Consider the following 21953-nt stretch of genomic DNA (forward strand, 5'->3'; position numbering starts at 1 on the left):
GTCTTTTTTTCTAATCCTCTCATTTCCTCGACCTACCTAATACTGAAAAACAAATTATAAAAAATAAAACCAATTAAACCATTGAACAATTAATCTTATAAAACTCAACTTGAAAATACTACTCCTATTTCAATTCAAATTCAACAAATAAATAAATTAGATATACATAAATATACCAATCAAATATACATATAATTACTCACCACGCTTGCGATAATAAAAACGAGCAGCAAGACCACGGCAAATACGTCTAACAGGCAAAATCAAAGTTTTCTCCAACCAGTAAAACTCCATAATATATATTAATTTATAAATAATACTCCTACTATAGTTATATATTATATAGAATAATAATATTTATATTTATATTAATAATATTTTGGGAAGATTTTTGTAACTGGATTATGAAGGATAAGATATTTGAAATATAAGGATATAATCCTTATATCATGAATTTGATTTTGACGATATTAATAAACTTGTGAAATATATATTTTTCACAAATTAAAATTTTAATTTACTTCTCTATATGACGGAGAAGACTACATAAATAATAAGAGGAGGAAACATAAAATAAAATAACAACTTGAAAAGTATATAAGAATCCATAAAAATGAAGCCACGTAGTTGTTTTTTTGTCGGATAAATTAGATTTGCAGTGTCGGTAGCATTTTCTATCCATGTGGGGGGTGATTTCACTATATTTGTATAGAGGAAGATATTTATGGATTTTTTTTTTTGATTTATATATTCTTTGAGTTCTAATGAGATTAAATCAAAGACATGGCGAGTGATTTTTAAATAAAGTTGTAATTTGTAAGAATATAATATTATAGAATGAGAAATTAAATTGTGTGAATGATATTAAAAGAGAATTTAAATGTGTGGTTAAAATTAAAAGAGGGTGGATGGAGTTCATTTCTAAATAAGAAAATCATGCAAAAGGAGTGAGATAGTCCAAAAATGAAAATTGATGCAAACCGAAACTGAATGAGAGAGAGGAAGTAGTGTATTTGGAAACTAGGTTGTTGAATATTTTAGCTTATTTATTGATGGTTGCATGGTTAAATCATCTAATGCTAAATTCTGGTAAATTAGCTAATTAAAACAGTATGAATCAACTAATTTACAACAATTACTCCCACCAATATATTTAAAATTAACTGGTTAAAATAATAGAATTTATAATCCGCAAAACTATACACCAAAGCTTTAATCTCATTATATAAAAACGACTACACCAATCAAAATAAATGAGTATAAAATTTAAGAATACATGCTATTTAGGCAAAATGACAACCACAACAACAATATTAAAATTTATAGCCTAACTTATAAATCCACTAAACAATATACTCTCTCTATTTCTTTTTATTTGTCCACTTTACCTTTTGTATGCATTTTTTAACATATTTTAAGTTTTAATATCTCTAAGTACGCATTATAAAAATTATATATTAAAAAACTTTACATTGAGACAAATCTAACAGGATCTCACATAAATATATTTTATCTTCAATATATACTTCAAAAATTTAATTTAAATTTCTCTTTCTTAAAGTGAACAAACTTAAAGTGGATAAAAAAAAAGAACGGCAGGTAGTAGCATATATATAGTACCCATAATACAATCAATTTGCTACATTTTCTATTTTCGTTTTAGCCAATAAATTTATTGTATTTTTTTTAATTTGAAATAATTTATGTTATTTTATTTATTTTAATATCATCCATACAATTTAAATTTTTTATATTGTTCTCCTAACAAAATAATTATCATAGTAAACTGGTAAAATTTGCTATAATATAGCAAATTCACCGGCTCAAAAGTGTGTTATCTAGGCCGAAAAGATAAGACAAATAACTAAAGTATGTTACATTGGTAGTTATTTTCAAAAACCTAAAGTTGAACCGCCCATTGGAACTACTATAGGTTTGGTCACCCAAACTAACAATATTATCGTTCCGTTTTAAATGGTAGTAATTTTAGTTGAAAAATCTAATGACTACCTTAATGGTCAATGCTTATCCCACTCTAATCATCTCATTTTCTTCATAAAATTATTCCAATGCATTATCATTGGAAGAGGTGATATTAGGTGGTAATAGAAATTTGTAAAAAAAAAATTTTTTTTTGATTAAAGTTTCGTTACCATGAGAATAGTATGAAATTTTTGATAAAATTTTACACTATAAATTATTTCTATTACCACCATTTAGTACCACTAACAAACGGGGCATATATTTTTTATTTCAAGCAATTATCCTATATAAAACCATCCTTTTTCCCCACCCATTGTCAGTGCATCAAATAATAATCATCCTCAAACAATTCCCAATTTCTCTTCTTAAAATTTCACATTTTCCCTTATCATTTCCTTTTTATAATGGCTTCCAAAAACTCTCAAAAATGGTTAATTTTCCTAGTCTTAGGAATCATGGCATTAACATGGAACAGTGCAAAAGCACAATCTAGCACAAGCAGTTGCACAATGCAATGTGTGCAACGTGCAAACTCCGTCTGCTCTGCTAGCCAATGCAATGGCAATACCTTACTCTTTTAATAACAAAACCTTTATTTGATACATTGAATCAAAACACAAAAATTCACTTGAAGTTCCGCTTAAAATTAATAACGTGAAATTGAAAAAATTGACGAAATTGAAAAAAACAGCTCAAACATTTAAGTCTGATGACCTAGTTTTTAGGTATCTTGTTGGGGGATTTTTGAGTTGCTAATCAAATAATAAACATATGTACAACATATAAATTAGGAGAAAACTTAATTTAATGAGCCTAACAAATAGAAATGGATGAATAATAAAAAATATATAATACTTTTATTTATATTTCTTAATCTGAATTAAGGAATATAGAAGTATAATATATTTTTTATCTTAGAAGGGATAGGAGCAGTTGGAGACGCCATATTCATGTCTTAGACTTTTGATGTCCGCTTAGTTTTCCTTTTGGTATCCATACCCTCTTGCTCTTATCGTTTCCTTTCTATTAGTTCTATGTTTTCTTTTCTTATGGCTCACCTTTTATAGGCCTTTAAGTTATCTTGCACGTGTAATCACGTCTCTTTATCTTCCTCGAGCCGGAGGACTCCTTTGGTCGCGCTCTCCTTTATGGTTATGAGTTGCCGCCGTCTTTTCCTCCCCAGACCCTGGCCTTAGTTCGCTATGAGCGGGATATACTGGGTAGGATGATGATGATGATTTCTTAATGTGAATTAAAGAAACTAACTTCCATCAATGAAAGTCGATTCATAAATTCTTGTATGAGATGGTCTCACCGCTAGATGCTCTTTTATACATGGGTTGAATAGTCCAATTAATATCAGGGGCGGAGCAAAGTATTCCGAGGCCCGATTTAATTTTTATAAATTTCTAAATTTGGAGCCCTTTATAATTGAAAAGACAGATTTTCTTAAACAAAAATAAAAACTTAACATAATAATATTTTTAACTGCTATAATTAAATTAAACTCAACTCGGGATCTAACTACATTAATTTTAATTTTATAAAATAACTTAAATTAATTTGTTAAAAATTAAATTTTAATCTCTAATGTAAAGAAGGAAGAGAAAAAAAAAGTAATGGTTGATGATGTAAAATAATCAAAAAGTGTAAAAGTTTAAAATATTGAAAAATCAAGGAATAAAATGTTCATTATTTTTAGTGATTATTAATGTTTTATGAATGGGTGAAAATTAAATGATGTAAGAGAAGATGTTTAGGGTTAAAATGATTGCTTTGGAAATAGATAAAAAATAAGAGAGAAAAATATAATTAGTAAGATTTGATCCTAAGACTAGTGATATATTATGTAAATCTCACAACAACTACTCCAACTAATTAACATGTTATCATAATATGAAGACTTTTTAAATTTGGGGCCCTGTGCAATTGGGAACCCCGCACCCTTTAAGAACTGTCCATGATTAATACAATTATTAGCATACAAGCTCTTTATTTTGAGGATGTTTCACCGAGAGACGGTCACTCTCACAAGATCACTAGCTTAAAATCCTTCAAATGTCACTTATTTAAACATGATCAGAGCAGGTGCACCAGCAGATACACCTGTAGGGCTGCCAGATGAAGAACCTCAGTCCTCAAGCCCCAACTGCTAATTTTCCGTCAGGTACATACATATCAATAAATATTACATCGTCTCACTCATTTAATATTATTTTTTATTTTAGTCTGTTATTTTTATTTTGCATCATTATATTTTTAGATAATATTCACCAATTTAATTCTTATAATCTCATGCAAGTTTATATTATACATTGAAATGGTAGCGAAAACATCAGATCTTCCCTGGCATTACTAGCTTTTATTTTCTCTATTGCGTCTTGTAGTTCTCTTCTACCTATATTTTGAGCCATTTTATATAGATTGTTGTTACAGATTGAGATGGTAAAATATCGAAATGAATCAGAAGAAGAATTCATTTGGATGACACTAGAATTGATATATGAGTTCATATATATAACTGACCAAAATCTTTTAAGATTAAGGATCTGATCATATTATTGTTATCGTTGTTCATAAATCATATGGCAAGCATGTTATAATTTATTGTTATAGGGATATATTTATGTACTACAATTATATGAATCAATTTATTCACTTTGAAAAAGTTGTAGAAGGCGTCCTAGTGTATATAATATATATTGACATCCATGTTGTGTTTTAGCATTTTTCTCATTTGAGTCATCGAGTGTATTGATTCTTGATTAAAATTTGAAATAAAAGATTTACTATGATTTTCATGTTTTTATCGCGAGCGTGAATTTATTGTAAAATTTTAATCAAATTGGAATATATTCTTTATATTATTGTTTTTACACAAATTCTTATATGAGATGTTCTCACTCTGAGACATGTCTCATATTTAAATTAAATAACTCAATAATAAAAAATTTTGGCTTATGGACTTCTTGTTTTGAGGTCGTTTCATATTCTTGACTGTGGGCTACTTGGCCCATCGTTTTCATGACCTCTCTTTAATTTTGTAATTGTAGAAGTCCAGTTTTTGGGTTGAGTAAGATTTGGTTTTTCTTTGGAATTCAATTTTATTGTAAATGATACTCGGGTGTTCCAACGAGATTATACATTGAGAAAAGTCTAAAAATTTAAAAAGATGGTCGAAATATTAAAATTAATTAAATACCATTAAAAGGATAAAAGTTTCAAAAAAAATGAGTGGAAAGTGTTGGGGTCATTCCTCAAAATAGAATATTGTAAAGTAAAAAAATTGACTAAAATAAAAATGTTAATAAATTCATAACAACAAAGGAAATATAATTTAATCATTCACGATCAATACTTATTTTGTTGATTAAAGGGTCACTGTCATAATTTGGACTACTTCTTGAACTTTTTGGTCAAGGCTTACAATTATTATTATTATTATGAAATTTTAATTAATAACTTTCCAAAAGAATGAAAAACTAAGCAAAAGATGAATCATTATTAGAGTTAAGACGTTGAGTATTTCTCAAGTAATTGACTAATCACGTAGGAATGGTCCAATACTGCTATGAGTTTAGAAGAGAAGTTTCATTTTTAATTGATTAGGAATACATATCTTAATTCGTGACTATAAAAAAGTATATATAAAAAACATCATAAAAAAAAAACGTTTAAAAAAATGTAACAAAATCATATATATATTTAACTCTAAAATAACAAAACACACGTGTGAAATTTCATTACCTTGAAACAAACAATAAATTAAATATTTAAATGGTTAACCTAAAATTAAAATGTTATTCCAAAAGTCCAAATATGCTATGCCTTGTTAATTCTTTTAATACTTCCACCGTTATTTAAGTTCTTCCACTTTAGGTTTTTACACATATTAAGAAAAAGAGAATCTTTGGTTGTAGTGGGTATTATTTTAATTAAATAATAGTGTGAAGTAATGATTGTATTGAAAATATGAGAGAGAAAATAATTATAAATAAAAGAAAAGGGGTACATTAAAACAAAATGAGGGGTTTTAAGGGGTAAAAGTGGAATAAAAACTTTCTAAAAATAGAAAGTATTATAAAATAGAAGAACTTATGAAACTACTCGTTATAGTAAGGTAGAAGAACTTAAAAAAACGGAGGGAGTATTAAAAATATTACGAGTAATTCAAAAATTAGCAATATAAGGAGACTTGTCCATAGACATATTTTACCCCTACTTGTCGTTACATTTGGTGGACATACCAAATTCCTCCAATTATTTTCGAAACATCCAAATCCACTCGTAAATCCACTATATCAGTCTTGAGGAACAATCTATTTATGAAACAGTATTTTATGAAAATAACTTTCGTATTTATATCTTCTAATATGTTTCTAGAAGCCCATATTCTGTTTTCAAAATCTGAAATTTTTATTTGAGTCAAATTAAGTTTATATCCAACTCGTTTGATGTACAATAATCGTTTTTTAAATTATGAAGACCATTGAAAACAGTTGTCCAAAGTCCAAACCAAAGGTTTTCCACTTTCCTCTACACAAATGATTCCTTAAGCATCCCAAAAAAATTCCATTCTTTAAGGAGCCTTCAAAGTTGAAACCTTCCCAACTCATTTGGGTACCTTGCTCTCACACAAGGAATAGAAACCCCGAAATAAATACAACATAATCCAACGGTTCAACTATACAATTCACCATAATCCAACGGTGAATAAACTCCGGTGTACACGCTGGCATAATTAGTCCTCCCCAATTTGTTTTCAAGCCCGAGCCAAGCCCAGCCCGGGCCTTTCTTCATCTTCTCTTTTCTCACCTAAATTAATTGTTTGATAAAAAAAACCTACGAATTCCATCCATTTATCCTCTCTCGTAAATTCTCTACATTTTAATTTTCGTATTTTTTCAGATTTGGCTTGAATTCGAGGTTTATTTGAACCAAAATTCTTGGTACGTTTCTTTTGATCTTAATTTCATTATAATTTGAATTTCGAATTATTATTATTATTATTATCATCATCATCATTATTATTATTATTATTATTATTATTATTATTATTATTATTATTATTATTTGATATGTAGTTTATGTTTGTGAGATATTACAGATATGATGAAAGATTGTATAAAAATATAATCAAAGAAAAAGAGGAACAATACTTTTCTGTATCTTATTCCATAATGAATTACCTTGACTAAAACCAAGGACTACAATATATATATGTATATATAAGTGATGAAGAAAGAATAGGCACTGACCCACTTAAAACAGAAAGAAAGGAAAATATTAATAATAAATAATGAACCCAATATAGACCAAATACAGCTGACTTAAACACAAGACTATCTAGCTATCCTTGACAATGTTGGTAAGTAATTGCATTGATTCTTTCAATTTTTGGATGGATTTTTTTGTGATTGTATAAGCAGATGAAAATAGGGTTTTGTGAGTGTTTTTGTGCATTATGTAATTGTTGGTGCATGTTCATTTTAAATTTTGTTAACTTTTCATTTGTTGTGAAGTTGTTGTTTTTTGAATTGCTTATTTGATGCATTAGAAGAAACCTTTAAGTGAGGAGAATGAGTGAATTTGTGAAAGTTTGACAATTTTGATTTTGATTGGTGTTTATGCTAAAAATAATCTGTTACTGTTTGATAACTAGTTTTTTGAGCAAAATGTAAGTATAGCCTTATAGGTAATAAAGAGCAGAAAATGATAGTAAAGTACTTACGAAATTGGTGATCCAAAGCCTAAAATGCAGGGCTTGTTAGGCCGCCTTTCCCCTAGTAAATTGAGTGTTTCTCGGGCTGTAATCCAGTGCTGCATATTGGATGTAAATGATTAGTAAATGGTAACAAAGGATTACAAGTTACAACAAGTATTGAACAATGTTTGTGAGTGCCACTGATTGATGTGAGCTTAAATGTTGTGAGTATGCGTATGCAATATGCGTGTGGTGCCTTTCACTTGCAGAGACATCTGTAATATTATTTCAGTTGTCCATCGTTGATAACAACAGAGAAATCTTCGGTTGTTGGCAGATGCTTAACTTTTGGAATTCCAGAATCCTTATAACCTGTGTTGAATCCTCTTCAATGCCTGCCGTTATTATGCATGTCCTCTCACTAAATACATTCTTTTAGCTATAGATCGATTAGATACTTCATATTGATGCATACATGTTGTTGAGTTTTTATTGGGCTACAATGTTGGTTCCGACCAGATTTGAGTTGTCTAACCATCTGTTATGTTACTTGGTAGGATAAGCTGTATGGATTAATGTTGTAAATTTTTATATTTTCTTATGCTACGTTTGGGTTGGAATGGGAGGAAAAATGGAGGGGGAGAAGGGAAGGGAAATGGAAGGATTGTTTTTTATTATTATTTTTTTTTCATTTTGATATTAAAAGGAGAAGGAGGGAAATGAAAGGAAGAGATCTGAAGAGAAAAAATCTTTCACATTTTGTATAACAGAGTTCCTTGAAAAAATTTGGAAAAAAACTTGCCTTTTTTCTTTCTCTACCCTATCCTACCCTTCCCTTCTTACCTCGCCTTTTCCTTCATTAAGTTATCCTTGCATACTCTTATGCTCATAATAGAATATAGAAAAGGATACTAGTTTTTGTAATCTTCACTTAATACATATGCTAGCTTATGTTGTGAGACCCATCAGTGATTTTTGGTACAATTACTGTGATTTCAGGTTGTGCTGAAGTCTGAGTCTTTGCTTCTTGCCCAGTATTGGAATCAGATTAATTTGTTTCACAGAAAGTGCTAGTGAGCTCTTTTATTATGTCTGTATTGATTGAAGGTCTTCCAGATGCTGTTGCCTTAAGGTGCCTCGCTCATGTTCCATTTTATCTTCATCCCAAGTTAGAGCTTGTAAGTCATACTTGGAGAGCAGCCGTTCGGGGCCATGAGCTTTATAAGGCGAGGGAAGAGGTTGGTTCATCGGAGGAATTCCTGTGTGTTTGTGCTTTTGAGCCAGATAACTTATGGCAGCTGTACGATCCCCTTGATGACATCTGGATCACCCTTCCTGTGCTTCCTTCACAAATTAGGCATCTTGCTCACTTTGGCACTGTCTCCACAGCCGGGAAACTATTTGTTCTTGGTGGTGGGAGCGAAGCGGTTGATCCCTTGACTGGTGATCAAGATGGAAGCTTCGCGACCAATGAGGTATGGTCATACGATCCTGTATTGAGAAAGTGGGCCCAGTGTGCGCCCATGCCAGTTGCTCGTGCTATGTTTGCATGCTGTGTCTTAGACGGAAAGATTATTGTTGCTGGTGGTTTCACAAGCTGCAGGAAATCAATTGCTCAGGCTGAAATGTATGATCCCAATAAAGATGTGTGGGTGTCAGTTCCCGACCTTCCTTACACTCATAACTCAGCATGCACGGGAGTAGTGATTGGAGGCAAAATGCATGTGGTGCACAAGGGGTTTTCGATGGTGCAAGTCCTTGAGAAGCCTTCTGATGGTTGGTTGGTAGAAGACCATAGTTGGCTTCAGGGTCCGATGGCGGTAGTAAAAGGTTTTCTTTACATAATGAGCCATGGCCTTATTTACAAGCAGGAAAGCGGTAAAAGAAAGGTCGTCGTTTCAGCATCAGAGGTTAAGAAAAGAATAGGTTCCGCAATGATTGGATTAGGGGAAGAGATATATGTAGTCGGAGGCGTGATTGGTCCTGATCGATGCAACCGGGATATCAAGCCAATGTCTGATGTTGACGTTTTGACAGTAGGGAGAGAGAGACCAATCTGGCGTCGAGTCACTCCTATGCCTTGGTGCCGTGGAACCATACTGGGATGTACACTAATGAATATTTAGAGATCTTTGTGCTTTTGTTATAAGAATGGTGCCCGTGTTTGAAGCTTGGCACTTTCATGATAAATAGAATGCTACAGATGAGGTTCTTCTCCATCCCTCTCGAATAGTGTTTTGGATTTCACGCATCGTTTTGCTTGATTGTGATATGCGGAAGTTTATAGCAACCGATCAACATGGAATGTAAATTTCCCTTTTTAGAGGAATTAGCCAATTCTTTGAGCAATCAAACAATTACAATTTCTTTCATTCCCTTTGGATGCTGAAATTTGTTGGAATGAAGTTTGTTTCTCGGTGCACGCTGCGGGACAAGAAAATGTAATAGAAAAGAAATTTGCTACATTTTTTCATATGTTTCAGAAATTTCACTATATTTCTATTTGCTTGTAATAGAAAAGAAAATGTAGATTCACGACTCTAAATAGAATTGCAGCAAACTCGTTGAACATTCATAAAGGGAATATATTCAACAAATTGAAACAATGAATAGTGTATGTTAAGTGTTTTTCATTGTTGGTGAATTCATTAGTTTTCCTCTACATAGGCTTCAACAGCAATACAATGCAAAAAATCATCCCTACAACCTACAAAAATCTTCCCACCAACCATGATAGGTGAAGAGAATATGTCTCCTTGAAGATCAAATTCTGCAAATTTCTCAATTACATCTTCAGATCCATCAGCTTTGGCCATAACACGACTTACTCGAAGCAAAACGATTTTTCCGGTACTCGAACAAACGCAAACCAACCTATCCGAGGGAGATGAAGGATTAGATCCCAACGTTATTACCTCATCAACATAAGCGGAAGATGTAATCGGATCTCCAATATCATACTTCCATATCATTCTTCCACTTTCCAGTTCAAATGAGTAAACATTCCCATTTCTAGAACATACTAGAACCTGAGAAGTAAGTGCCTTAGATATGCACGGACCAGCGAATATTGGACCGTCGATTTTGGCCCTCCAAACAGGAGATCCTTTCGGGTTTATACACAAAACATCCCCATTGACTAAGCAACATAACACATTCCCATTAGAACAGAGTGAAAGCGATCCAAATATCGGAGCTTGAAGCTCCAACCGCCACACAGTACAAAATTCCGAAGCCTTCAAATTCATGGCCGAGAGTGTTCCATTGGTAGTGCCTATGTAGAGCATATCACGAGTCATATCAATAGCCGAGGACCCAAATATACTTCCTGCACAATGAAACTGATAAACACAACAATAATTTCGGTAGTCAAGACCGTATAGATTGTGATCATATGATCCACACCATACGAGATGCCTGCGTTTGTCTATGGTCGGTTGTGACTTCACTTCGCCTCGTGTTTGAAAAGTCCAGCGTATGTCTCCGTTTTTTATATCTATAAAATATACGTTTCCATGGTAGCAACCAACTACAACCTGCGAGAAATCCCCATCGATCATTGCTGAACATTCAACTCGACCTTCCAATTTTATCTCCCATCGTATGGATCCGTTTCGAGCATTAACACAGAGAAACTTGTGCGAGTGAGAACCTATGAAGATCAAAATTTGATTATCTTTGAAAGTAACTAATGCTGATGCATCAACACAAGAATCCAAGGGAACTTTCCACACTTGCCTTAGGAAACCTTTGCTGTTTCTTGGAAGTTCGAATTCAAGGGTCTTGACATTGAACCCACCGTTGTCGTTTTGCACAAACTTGTTGCAACGGCTCATTGCACATCCGTCTAGCATCAAGTGAGATTCCGCAAGTAAAGATTCGGTATCTACTTTGCGAAGCTTAGCTTTAGCTCGCTCATCACAGTCAGTCCACATAGTTTCTCCATGTTTTCTTGACTTAACTAAACTCGACCTAGACGAAGGAACACCCATTTGAGATTTAGGTAACATTTCCCATTCTATGTGGTGATCAAGCCCAAGACGGCCTTCTTTCTCCATAAGAGCCTTCTGAAGCTGTGAAGGACTCGGGAACATATACAACATTCTCATATCGGTTCCTAATTTATAAGCAACATGAGCAGCGAGGATCGAATCACCACCCATCGCAAAGAAATCATCATCATCACCAACTTCTGCAACATCCAACGAATTAGCGAAGACTTCTTTGATATGCTTTAAGGTTTTGTTATATTCAAGACGACAATCGTCTAGACCAACAACGGGAACAAAATAACTAGAAAGTAAACTATAATCAATCTTTCCGGAGGAAGTCAGAGGAAGCGCTGGAGTACAAAGAATTCTTTTCGGAATCATCACTGAAGGAAGTCTTTCAATCATCCAACTTTTTACCATTCCTAAAATATCGGATGGCTTGTTATAGTCCTTCACTACCAAAACTGCTCCAAGAAAGGCATGCCCTTCTTGCTCATTACAGAAAACTACAGCAGCATCCGCTATGTTTCGGTGCCCTCTTAACATATCCTCTACCTCCTCCAAGGCAATCCGGTGCCCATTTACTTTTATGGTGCGATCTTCTCTTCCACAAAAAACCAAGACACCATTTGGAAGCCTTCTACCAAAATCACCCATTCGATAGTAAAGTTTACCATTCAACTCCACACAATCCAAGGGTGTGATACTATCTTTAGCATAATAACCACTCGAAAGACACACACCGGATACACATATCTCTCCTTCATCATGCTTCCCATCTTTCTCAATAAGTCTAACATCACAATTAGAGATTGGCTTACCAATCGGAACACTACTTAAACCCTCGTTTTCGAGCATCAAAGGCAAGTGTTTACAATCGAAGTATGTACAATCACCACAAACCTCAGTGCTACCATAAATATTCAATATAGAAGCTTTAGGCAATACCCTCAAAAGCGTCTCCCACAAAGATGTAGGGAAAACTTCACCACTCAATACCAACACTTTCAAGGAAGACAAAACTCGGTCCTCTAGAACAGTAATAAGCGCCCTCAATAACGAAGGAACCGCGGTTAATCTAGTAATAGAGTAATCATACAAGTAATCTACAAGATTAAACAAATTCCCTTTCAATTCATCTAAGGGGGGCACCACTAAAGTACACCCTACAAGCATAGGAGCTATAAATTCTTGAAGATGATCAACAAAACTTATAGATGTCTTGAACAACAAAACATCATCCTCTTTCAATGGATACAAATCTTGCATCCATAAAAACCTATTTAAAACCCCATTTTCATTTATACAAACACCTTTAGGTTTACCACTAGAACCAGAAGTATACATCAAACAACTAAACTTACTTAAACCTTTACTTTCACAAGACCAAACCTTATCCAATTTCCCACAATTTTGTTCAAGAATTTCATCAATAGATAAGCATAAAACAGGAAAATTGCAATCTTTTACAAGCCAATGTGAGTTATCAACAAAATGGGTATTATTATTTTGATCAAATTTCAAACACCCAATAACCAAATCAACATTTGAAGATGAAATTATAGTCAAGATCCTTTCTTTAGGCCAAGAAGTATCAATTGGGAGAAAAGCACCACCATATCTTAAGATAGAAAGAACAGTAATTACATATTCTACTGAATTTTCCATGTAAACTCCTACTAACTTTGTTGTTACATTAAAATTGTGGTTACCTGAATTGGGTTTGAATAAAAAAGGATCATTACCACCATTGAAGATGTGATGAAGCTTGAATGTGAGAAAAATAATGGCAGAAAGTAGTTGGGAAAATGTGAAGAACTGGCCTTTATTATTGGTTTTGGATTCATCATTAGTAAGATTTTTGGGGTTTTTTCTTGTGTGAATAATGGCTATTTTGTTGGGGTAAGTAGATGCAATTCTGTGGAATACATGAGATATGCAACAGAAGGACGAAGATGCAGAAATAGAGTTGTGTTTCTGCTTCTCCTTTTCCATTTTCCTTATTTTTCTTTTACTTTCACGTGATTTTGGACATCTGCAACAAAAGGAAGAGAAGAAATAGTTTTGATAGATGAATTCTAATTTTTATTTATTCATAATTTATAAGTTAAAATATAATTAAATTAAGTCTTATATAATTAGTTTTTATGAAGATTTTATTAAAATTAAATTTTACAAATTTAAATTAAACACAATTAAATATATTTACGATTGAATATGCATATTGACAAATAGATAAAAACTAAATGGGACAACAAGAGTGAATAGGAGGGAGTATTACTTTTCCATATAAGAATTTGATTCTTATTTATTCATCCTCTTTTCTCCTCTTTCTTTTGCCTAATTTGTAATCTAAAAACATAAAAAAATGCGTTATATGATAGAAATAAGTTTGTTTCGGTAATGAAACGAGGAAGTGCAAAAGACACTTAAAATACCTGGAGATTGATGGAAGAGTGATCAAGTGAAACGGTTTATAAGAGAAAGCGACTTGAATTCCTGCAATACAACACGTTAGCCTTGTCCGGGGGGTGATCTCCCGGAAAACCCCTCCGACGCTCAAGTTAGAACGTAGATCGGAAATTAATGAATGACAGATTGTAGAATGAATGCAAGAAGGAAGGTCGGGATTGGGATTGCTAGGGCTAGTGCTAGAGTTTAGGAAGGCTAAGGAAGTAATGTAAGCAAGGATACTAGGAAAGCTATTTCAGATGATCCTCCCTCCTTGATGGTAGCCTCTATTTATAATGGTGAAGAAGGGGAGTTATTTCTGAGAAGAAGTGGACTAACATGGGAGTAGTGGGAGTAATGGGAGGTAGACTGGTCAGGGGAAGAATAGACAGTTATTCATCTGAAGCAAGGAGAGCCAAGCATGCATGAAGAGTGGAAGGTGGTGGGTGGTTATTCTCCTTAAAAGGAGGATAGCCACAGGAGAGGGATGGCAAAGGATTTAAGTATTCTGGAGGTAAAAACCCATGGGCCTGCCAAAGAAGAAAAGAGGTCCAGCCAAAAAGCCTATTGACTAAAAGTAAAAGTCAAATCCCGAAAGGTCAAAGGGTATTTTAGGGATATGATGCTAATTATTTAATTAAAAACAATACCATGACATTTAGCCCCACGCATGAAGGACAATATGAGGGGAGAGTCCCAACGCCCTGAAATATCTTCCTTTATGCGGATAAATATGCACACATCGTAATTGATTTAGTGAAGGGACACGATCATAGAGAACATGCGAAAGCCCCATGAGGATGAACACATGCCCAATCTGGCGAATTTTCTTTTAAGCTTGTCAGGCAAGAACACATTGAATACGGGTCAAACGGACATATGAAGCCGCGGCTTGAAGTATGCCGCGAAGTAGCCCCAGACGAGTTAATACAACAGCGAAATAGTGAATGTGGGATCTAGATTCCGCGACATCATATTTCGGCCCTTGCTTTCACTGATATTGCAGAAATCAGGTTTTCAACAAAACAGCCAAGGAGGGTCCGACTTATCGACTGTGCGGATTAAATCAACTGTCTGTTTTGAACTGATACCGCGTAACGTCAAGGGTATTTACGAATCAGATTCCTGGTAATGACGCGGCATTGCATTCCTCTCATCATTTTTACCCCTATGGTTGAACTATGCCGCGAACTAATAGTTTGCGTCTTCATTCGTAAGTTCAGCACGGGAATCCTCCTTCAATACTTAGAATATTTTGAGAAAGAGAAGGACCACCTGGGGGTCCGACTTATCGACCACACGGATATCTTTAAAAATATTCAGTACTTGGTCCAAGCAGCCCTCTTTATTCCAGCATGATACGGAATGAGCCCCAGAACTCGCATCTTCGATCCCACGGACACACATGAGAGGTTCTATACCCAGATTTTTTTTTTTTTTTTTTTTTTTTTTTTTTTTTTTATTATTATTATTATTTTTTTTACTTGGATTAGGGTCATTTGGGGGTCCGACTTATCGACCATACGGAAATCCTCTTAAGAAATTTTCATACTTCCTTCCATCACATTTCATTCGTCGTGTCCATAAGTCGGACAGCTGAACGCGTGACCTTCATTCTTCAAATGATTTCCCTTTTAGGAGATTCAATTTAGGGTCAGACTTATTGATCCTCCGGACATTGTCTGAAGGACTTAGAATAATTATACATATTCTACCCTTCCCTGAGAGTCCGACTTATCGACTCACCGGCTGGATGGTTTGATACTTAAACAAATTGATGATGTTGCTCTTTAATTGAGGGTCCGACTTTTCGACCTCCCAGCTAAATTCAAGGATTTAACACTTTGAAAAAATTTTCAAAATCACCCCTTCAACTAGGGTCCGACTAATAGACCTCACGGACATTATTAAACACTTAAGAAGAAATCCGTTGGCTTCCCCTCATTGGGAGTCCGACTTATCGACTTCCCAGCTTTCATTTGGAATTTCAACTTTTCTTTCAACTGTTCAAACCCAAAGTGAAGCATTTATTGCTGTTATAAATAGGGTAGTTGGAATAGTTCCATCTTACCTAATCTTCATTAACTCTTTTCAAATCTTCAAATTGCAAGAGAGAAAGTAGAGAGAGACGCTTGGACAATCCTCATCCCTCCTTCAAACTTCTGACAAATCCTTCGAAGATCTTCAAGGTTTCTGACAGATCTTCATCAAATTTCTGACGAATCTTCACATTTCTCTAAGGTATTCAAATTTTTCCCAGATTTTTCGAATTTCTTCAAGTTATTCTTCAAACTGTTCTCGAATTTCTTGAATATCTTCAATCTGTTCATGAATGCTAGCCTAGAACTTTGAATTTGTTTATGAATCTAGTCTCCATTCTTTACAAGTTTCGGCTTTTACTTTATTATTATCATGGATGTCGCGACTACTAACTCAGACACCAACCCTACTAACTTGCCGGAAACTCCTTTGATAGTACGTAGGCGTCTTAATAAAAAGGGTTTACCAATGGATGACTCGGATGAAAGTAGTTCAGTGAGAATTACCCCCCATTATGAACCAATAAAAGCTGGGGATGAGTCGTCCGTATCTCCTATATACCCTCCGGAGATTATGAAAACTGCTCCTTGGGAAGTGAGCATTGCTTTCTTTCCAAATTACTCGCCGCGAATAAATCCTGACCTAGAAGGGTTATTGTATGTAGATATGGAAAACCTTGAAGGATCAGCCGAGTCTTCGGGAAGAGAGAGTGCGGCGCCAGCTCCTCCTCCATTCTACATTCCAGACGGCGGGCCTCTAAATTACTTTATTGACGTACAGACTAAGAGAGATCTAGACAACCGTCGGGAGGCCATCTCTCAAAAATGGGGTTTAAAAGATAACATAAATATTATTACCCCGGGGAATTATGACACCGTTAGGTTTCCCCCTCCACATTGTATAGCCGTATACTTCCCTTCTTTTGAATTAGGGCTTAGATTTCCTCTTCACCCGTTTTTTAGAGAGGTGTTAGAGTTTTTGGACGTCTCAGTGCCCGAGTTATACCCGAACGCCTGGGGTTGTATGGTGGCCTTTTTGATCTTGTGTAAAGTTTTGGCCGTGCCACCAACACTCACAGCTTTTAGATATATATTCAGAGCCCGCCTATGTAATTCCCAATCATACGGCTGTGGCTGGATTACTTTCACCCATCGTCGAGGACTGAAGATAGTCCAAGACCTCCCCGATAACCAGAAGGGGTATAGGACAAAATTCGCATACTTATACAACTCAGAGGGATGGAATATCAAGACCTCTTTTGATATAAAGCCCAATCTCTCGGGTTTTAATAATGGGATCCCGCAATGTTCCTTTAACGATGCGGTGATCATAGAATATGCAAAGATGGACGTTCAATTGGGAAGGAAACCAATGAACGTCCAACTTAATTGGATACCTGGTCGTCCTGAGCTGGAGAATGAGAACCTCCTCTCAGCCTTCGGCATTAGCTTGGCTATCGATCGGAGTAAGAGTTGCCGAGTTTCTTCCTTTCCTTTTCTATAGTACGTTTGACTGTTGCTAACTCATGCTTCTACAGGGATAGCCAAGCAAAATCTTCGAGCCAAGAGTCCTGAACTAATGAAGAAATTCAGTGTTCTGAGACTTGCTTCAGGGGCCATCCAGCGGGCCGAGGATAAGCCTCTTCCCCTTCCTCCAAAGGTATATCTCTATACAAAGTTCTGTTGAAAAAAGATTTGTTGATTCTTCCTAACCTCTTCTTTTGCAGGACTCGGCAACCGTGGAGAAGGGTCTGGAGGACGTGCCTTCGGAGCAAGAGGCTCTCCGACTTCTTGAAGAAAGAAAGCAGGTTCATATCCCCGATGAATCTGAGAGGGTGGTTCCTCCTCAGACGAGGGGTGCGACAAAAAAGAGTGGGAAGAAGAAGAGGAAGCGGGATTCTTCTTCCCACAAGGAGAAGTCGGCAAAGAGGCCCTCCGTGGGCGCGGTCCCTACTGCCCGGCCCCTCCAAATAAGGCCAGTTGAAGAGGAGACCTCGCCCCTTCAAGACTCTCCACGGCCATCTTCAGATAAAGGGAAGGAGAAAATGGGGGAATCTTCCGCGGCTCCCTCCTCTCAGTATGCCGAGGTTTACCGTCGTCGGGAGGTTTCCCCTTTTCGACGCGACACACCCTTTCCGGAGCTGGGGCATAAGGGCTTAGTAGTCCGCTTTAACAGGGCGACGTCCAACTTGATCAGCAAAGTGGACGTCGACCTTTTAGAATCTATGCCCCCCCGTGATAGGGTGCGTCAAGCACAAGCTTCGGCGGCGGAGGTAATAACTTTTAAACTCAGTAATATGATTATTTTTGCTTCCGGATTTCTTTAATAATCGTTCCTTTGCAGGCGTTCATACGGTTGGCCTTTGAACTCGACACCAACCGTCAAAGTGCCGCGGACCAGGAAACCATGGCCGCCCTTACCTCCCGCTGCGAAGAGCTGAACGAAGAATTAACAAAACTGCGGGAGGACCTGCCGAGCCTTAAAGAAAAATTGGCCAAGTGCTCTGAGCTGAAAGAACGCTTGGTCAGAACCGAACAATGGCGGGAAAGGGCGAGGAAGCAGCTGGATCAGATCGTCGAGAACTTGGATGCTGCTTCCACCAGGTCCGCGAGCATCAGCCATGAGGTCGGCTTGCTGATGGATACTCATGCCAAGCTTGTTCATCAGAACCAGCAACTAATGCAGCAAGTGTCGGCCGATTCTTCCCACTTCAAAATGATTCTATCCGCGGCTAAAGTATACAAATTGTGCCTAACCAGGAAGGCCCGGATAGCTCGAGATTGGCTTCTCTCGGATGAGCCGGAAGCGTCGAAGTTTCTTGGAGATCTGACGGCCGAGATGGTGAAGGCCGGAACCATGATTAGTGACGAGAAGTATCGTCTGGCTGCCGCAGAGTTGGGCATGGATTTTACTTCCCTTCAGCAAACTGCTGAACAAAAGGGGAGTGAAGCCTTGTCCAACCTTGCTCCTGTCTTGGACGGGGAGTCGGCGGTACTGGTCGACACGGTCTGGGACGCGGCCGAGAAGAGGGCCTGGTCTGAAAAGATAAATGCCGAGGCTGAGAGGGAAGCTTTAAGTCTCGACTTGGAGCAGCTGGCTCTCTCTTCTCCTCCGGCGTCAGATGTCCCAGAGAACTTGACGCTCTCCAACCTGGAGGTTCTATGCCTTGATCTATCGAATCTCATTATTGACGAAGGCCGGAACCTCCAGAGCTTGTCCCGGGAGTTGTCTGAGATCGGAGTGGAGCCGTTCAATGTTGAAGATTATGTCAGCTTCACCCCGAGTTTTGAAGAGGGAAGGATCGAATCTCCTCCGCCGCCGGGTGAAGATGTCGAGGCCTTTTTTGACGATGTATAATCTTGTATTTTAGTAACCTTGTTTTTTGTAAACATTCAACTATATTTTGAATATTCGATGTATATATTCCTGATTTTTCGTGATATCCATGCTTCTATTTGTTGAGCCATGGCTTCTTTCTTCTGAGGCCGCGGAATACTACTTAAAGGACGTGATTTTTCGATGTCACGTATAGGCGACATCAAGGAAATTTGGACTTAGAATATTTTCAGCCTTCAGACCCCAGTAGGGGGGTCCGACTTGTCGATGTCCCGGTCGCGGGTAACCTTTTTGGGAGACTTGGATTTTTTTTTTGAACTCAGGGACCCCAAACTGGGGGTCCGACTTATCGACGTCCCGGTTGGGAAACATCTTTTAGAATATTTCGAACTAGGGGGACCCCAAACTGGGGGTCCGACTTATCGATGTTCCGGTTAGGAAACATCATTGTAAAGACTTAGAATGTTTTGAACTAGGGGACCCCAAACTGGGGGTCCGACTTATCGATGTCCCGGTTGGGAAACATCATTGTAAAAACTTAGAATATTTTGAACTAGGGGACCCCAAACTGGGGGTCCGACTTATCGATGTCCCGGTTGGGAAACATCATTGTAAAAACTTAGAATGTTTTGAACTAGGGGACCCCAAACTGGGGGTCCGACTTATCGATGTCCCGGTTGGGAAACATCATTGTAAAAACTTAGAATGTTTTGAACTAGGGGACCCCAAACTGGGGGTCCGACTTATCGATGTCCCGGTTGGGAAACATCATTGTAAAAACTTAGAATGTTTTGAACTAGGGGACCCCAAACTGGGGGTCCGACTTATCGATGTCCCGGTTGGGAAACATCATTGTAAAAACTTAGAATATTTTGAACTAGGGGACCCCAAACTGGGGGTCCGACTTATCGATGTCCCGGTTGGGAAACATCATTGTAAAAACTTAGAATATTTTGAATTAGGGGGACCCCAAACTGAGGGTCCGACTTGTCGAAGTCATAGGTTCGTTAGTGACTTAGAATAACTTGATAATGGGACCTCTCTCAAGGGGTCCGACTTTTGGATATTACTGATTTAATAAGATTTGCAATAGATTTTTACCAAATAGTTGCGAACATAGGTGCCAGATAATCTGAAATTGAAATTGAAACTTCTGTTATAAAGGATTGATAAGAATACAAAAGTGAATTCGAATGACAACGCAACTACGTTGCGGGATGAGTGTAGTCGCGGATTGATGCTGCTAACACTGATACTAGTAACTGATTGCCCCTTGCAAATTTTATTAAATGTAGAATTTCTTTAGGTGGTCTCCATTCCATGGACGGGGTAGTTTTTTCCCTTTCATGTCTTCTAGTTCGAAAGTTCCCGGTTTGATGATGCGGGTGACTTTGAAAGGGCCGTCCCATTTGGCTCCTAACTTTCCTTTTTCCACGATCTTTCCCGTAGCTTCTATTTTTCGAAGGACCAAATCACCCATTTGAATGCGTCTGGTTTTTACGTGGCGATTGAAGCTACGGATCATCTTCTGTTTTTGTGCTATTGATCTCAGCATCGCGTTTCCTCTTGTTTCCGGCAGCAGATCTAAGTTTGCTCTTTTTCCTTCCTCATTTTCGTCGTGTGAGTAGTAGGTGACCCTTGTAGAGGGTATGCCTATTTCAACTGGGAGCACGGCTTCAGATCCATATACTAAAGAGAAAGGTGTATGCCCCGTTGCGTCTTTGATGGTTGTTCGGCTTGCCCATAAGATGCCTGGTAGTTCTTCATCCCAATTACCTTTGACTCCCTCTATCTTCTTCTTAATGCCATTCAGGATCTCTTTGTTTGCGGACTCCACTTGACCGTTAGTTTGCGGCCTGGATACTGAACTGAATCTGATTTGGATGTTAAATTTGTCGCAGTACTCGATAGTGTTCTTGCTGACGAACTGCCTTCCATTATCTGTTATGATCACCCGGGGGATGCCGTACCTTGTGATGATATTTCTCCATATAAACTGACAGACTTGTTTGTCCGTGATTGAACTAAGGGCTTCCGCTTCTACATATTTTGTGAAATAATCAATGGCCACAATGATGAATTTGCGTTGCCCTTTTGCCGGAGGGAAGGGACCAAGGAGGTCCATGCCCCACTTGTCGAAAGGCAAGACGGCTTGTATGGCAGTCAAGTAATTAGACGGCTTCCTTCCTATCTTTGAATGGTATTGGCATTCAGGACATCTCTTGATCAAGTATTCCGCGTCTTCTCGGAGTGAGGGCCAATAATATCCATTTCTCAGGACTTTCCCGATGACAGTTCGCACTCCCTGATGTATACCGCATCCTCCTTCATGTATTTCGCGAAGGATATAGTTTCCTTCTTCAGGGGATACACATTTCAGGAGGGGGTGTGTATACGACTTCTTGTAGAGCGTTCCTTCGTGGAGTTCGAACCATCTTGCTTTCTTC

The 21953-nt window shown here is 36.9% G+C and overlaps 2 protein-coding genes across 2 annotated transcripts; one reads left to right on the top strand and one right to left on the bottom strand.

The window, feature by feature from the left end:
* The first annotated feature begins 6480 nt into the window (after nucleotides 1–6480).
* Nucleotides 6481–10293, top strand: LOC130800188 (F-box/kelch-repeat protein SKIP30-like). Its single transcript, XM_057663584.1, has 2 exons — nucleotides 6481–6932; nucleotides 8687–10293. Exon 2 carries the CDS (start codon nucleotides 8776–8778, stop codon nucleotides 9811–9813), a length of 1038 nt encoding a protein of 345 aa, XP_057519567.1. The 5' UTR covers nucleotides 6481–6932; nucleotides 8687–8775; the 3' UTR covers nucleotides 9814–10293.
* A 42-nt stretch (nucleotides 10294–10335) lies between these two features.
* Nucleotides 10336–13708, bottom strand: LOC130800187 (putative acyl-activating enzyme 19). Its single transcript, XM_057663583.1, has one exon. It carries the CDS (start codon nucleotides 13672–13674, stop codon nucleotides 10336–10338), a length of 3339 nt encoding a protein of 1112 aa, XP_057519566.1. The 5' UTR covers nucleotides 13675–13708.
* Between the last annotated feature and the right edge of the window lie 8245 nt (nucleotides 13709–21953).

Source organism: Amaranthus tricolor, chromosome 14 (genome assembly GCF_026212465.1).
Source record: "Amaranthus tricolor cultivar Red isolate AtriRed21 chromosome 14, ASM2621246v1, whole genome shotgun sequence".
NCBI lineage: Eukaryota > Viridiplantae > Streptophyta > Magnoliopsida > Caryophyllales > Amaranthaceae > Amaranthus > Amaranthus tricolor.

Excerpts from the sequence above, each read along its gene's own strand:
- LOC130800188 (XM_057663584.1), top strand. The coding sequence starts at position 8,776 with ATGTCTGTATTGATTGAAGGTCTTCCAGATGCTGTTGCCTTAAGGTGC.
- LOC130800187 (XM_057663583.1), bottom strand. The coding sequence starts at position 13,674 with ATGGAAAAGGAGAAGCAGAAACACAACTCTATTTCTGCATCTTCGTCC.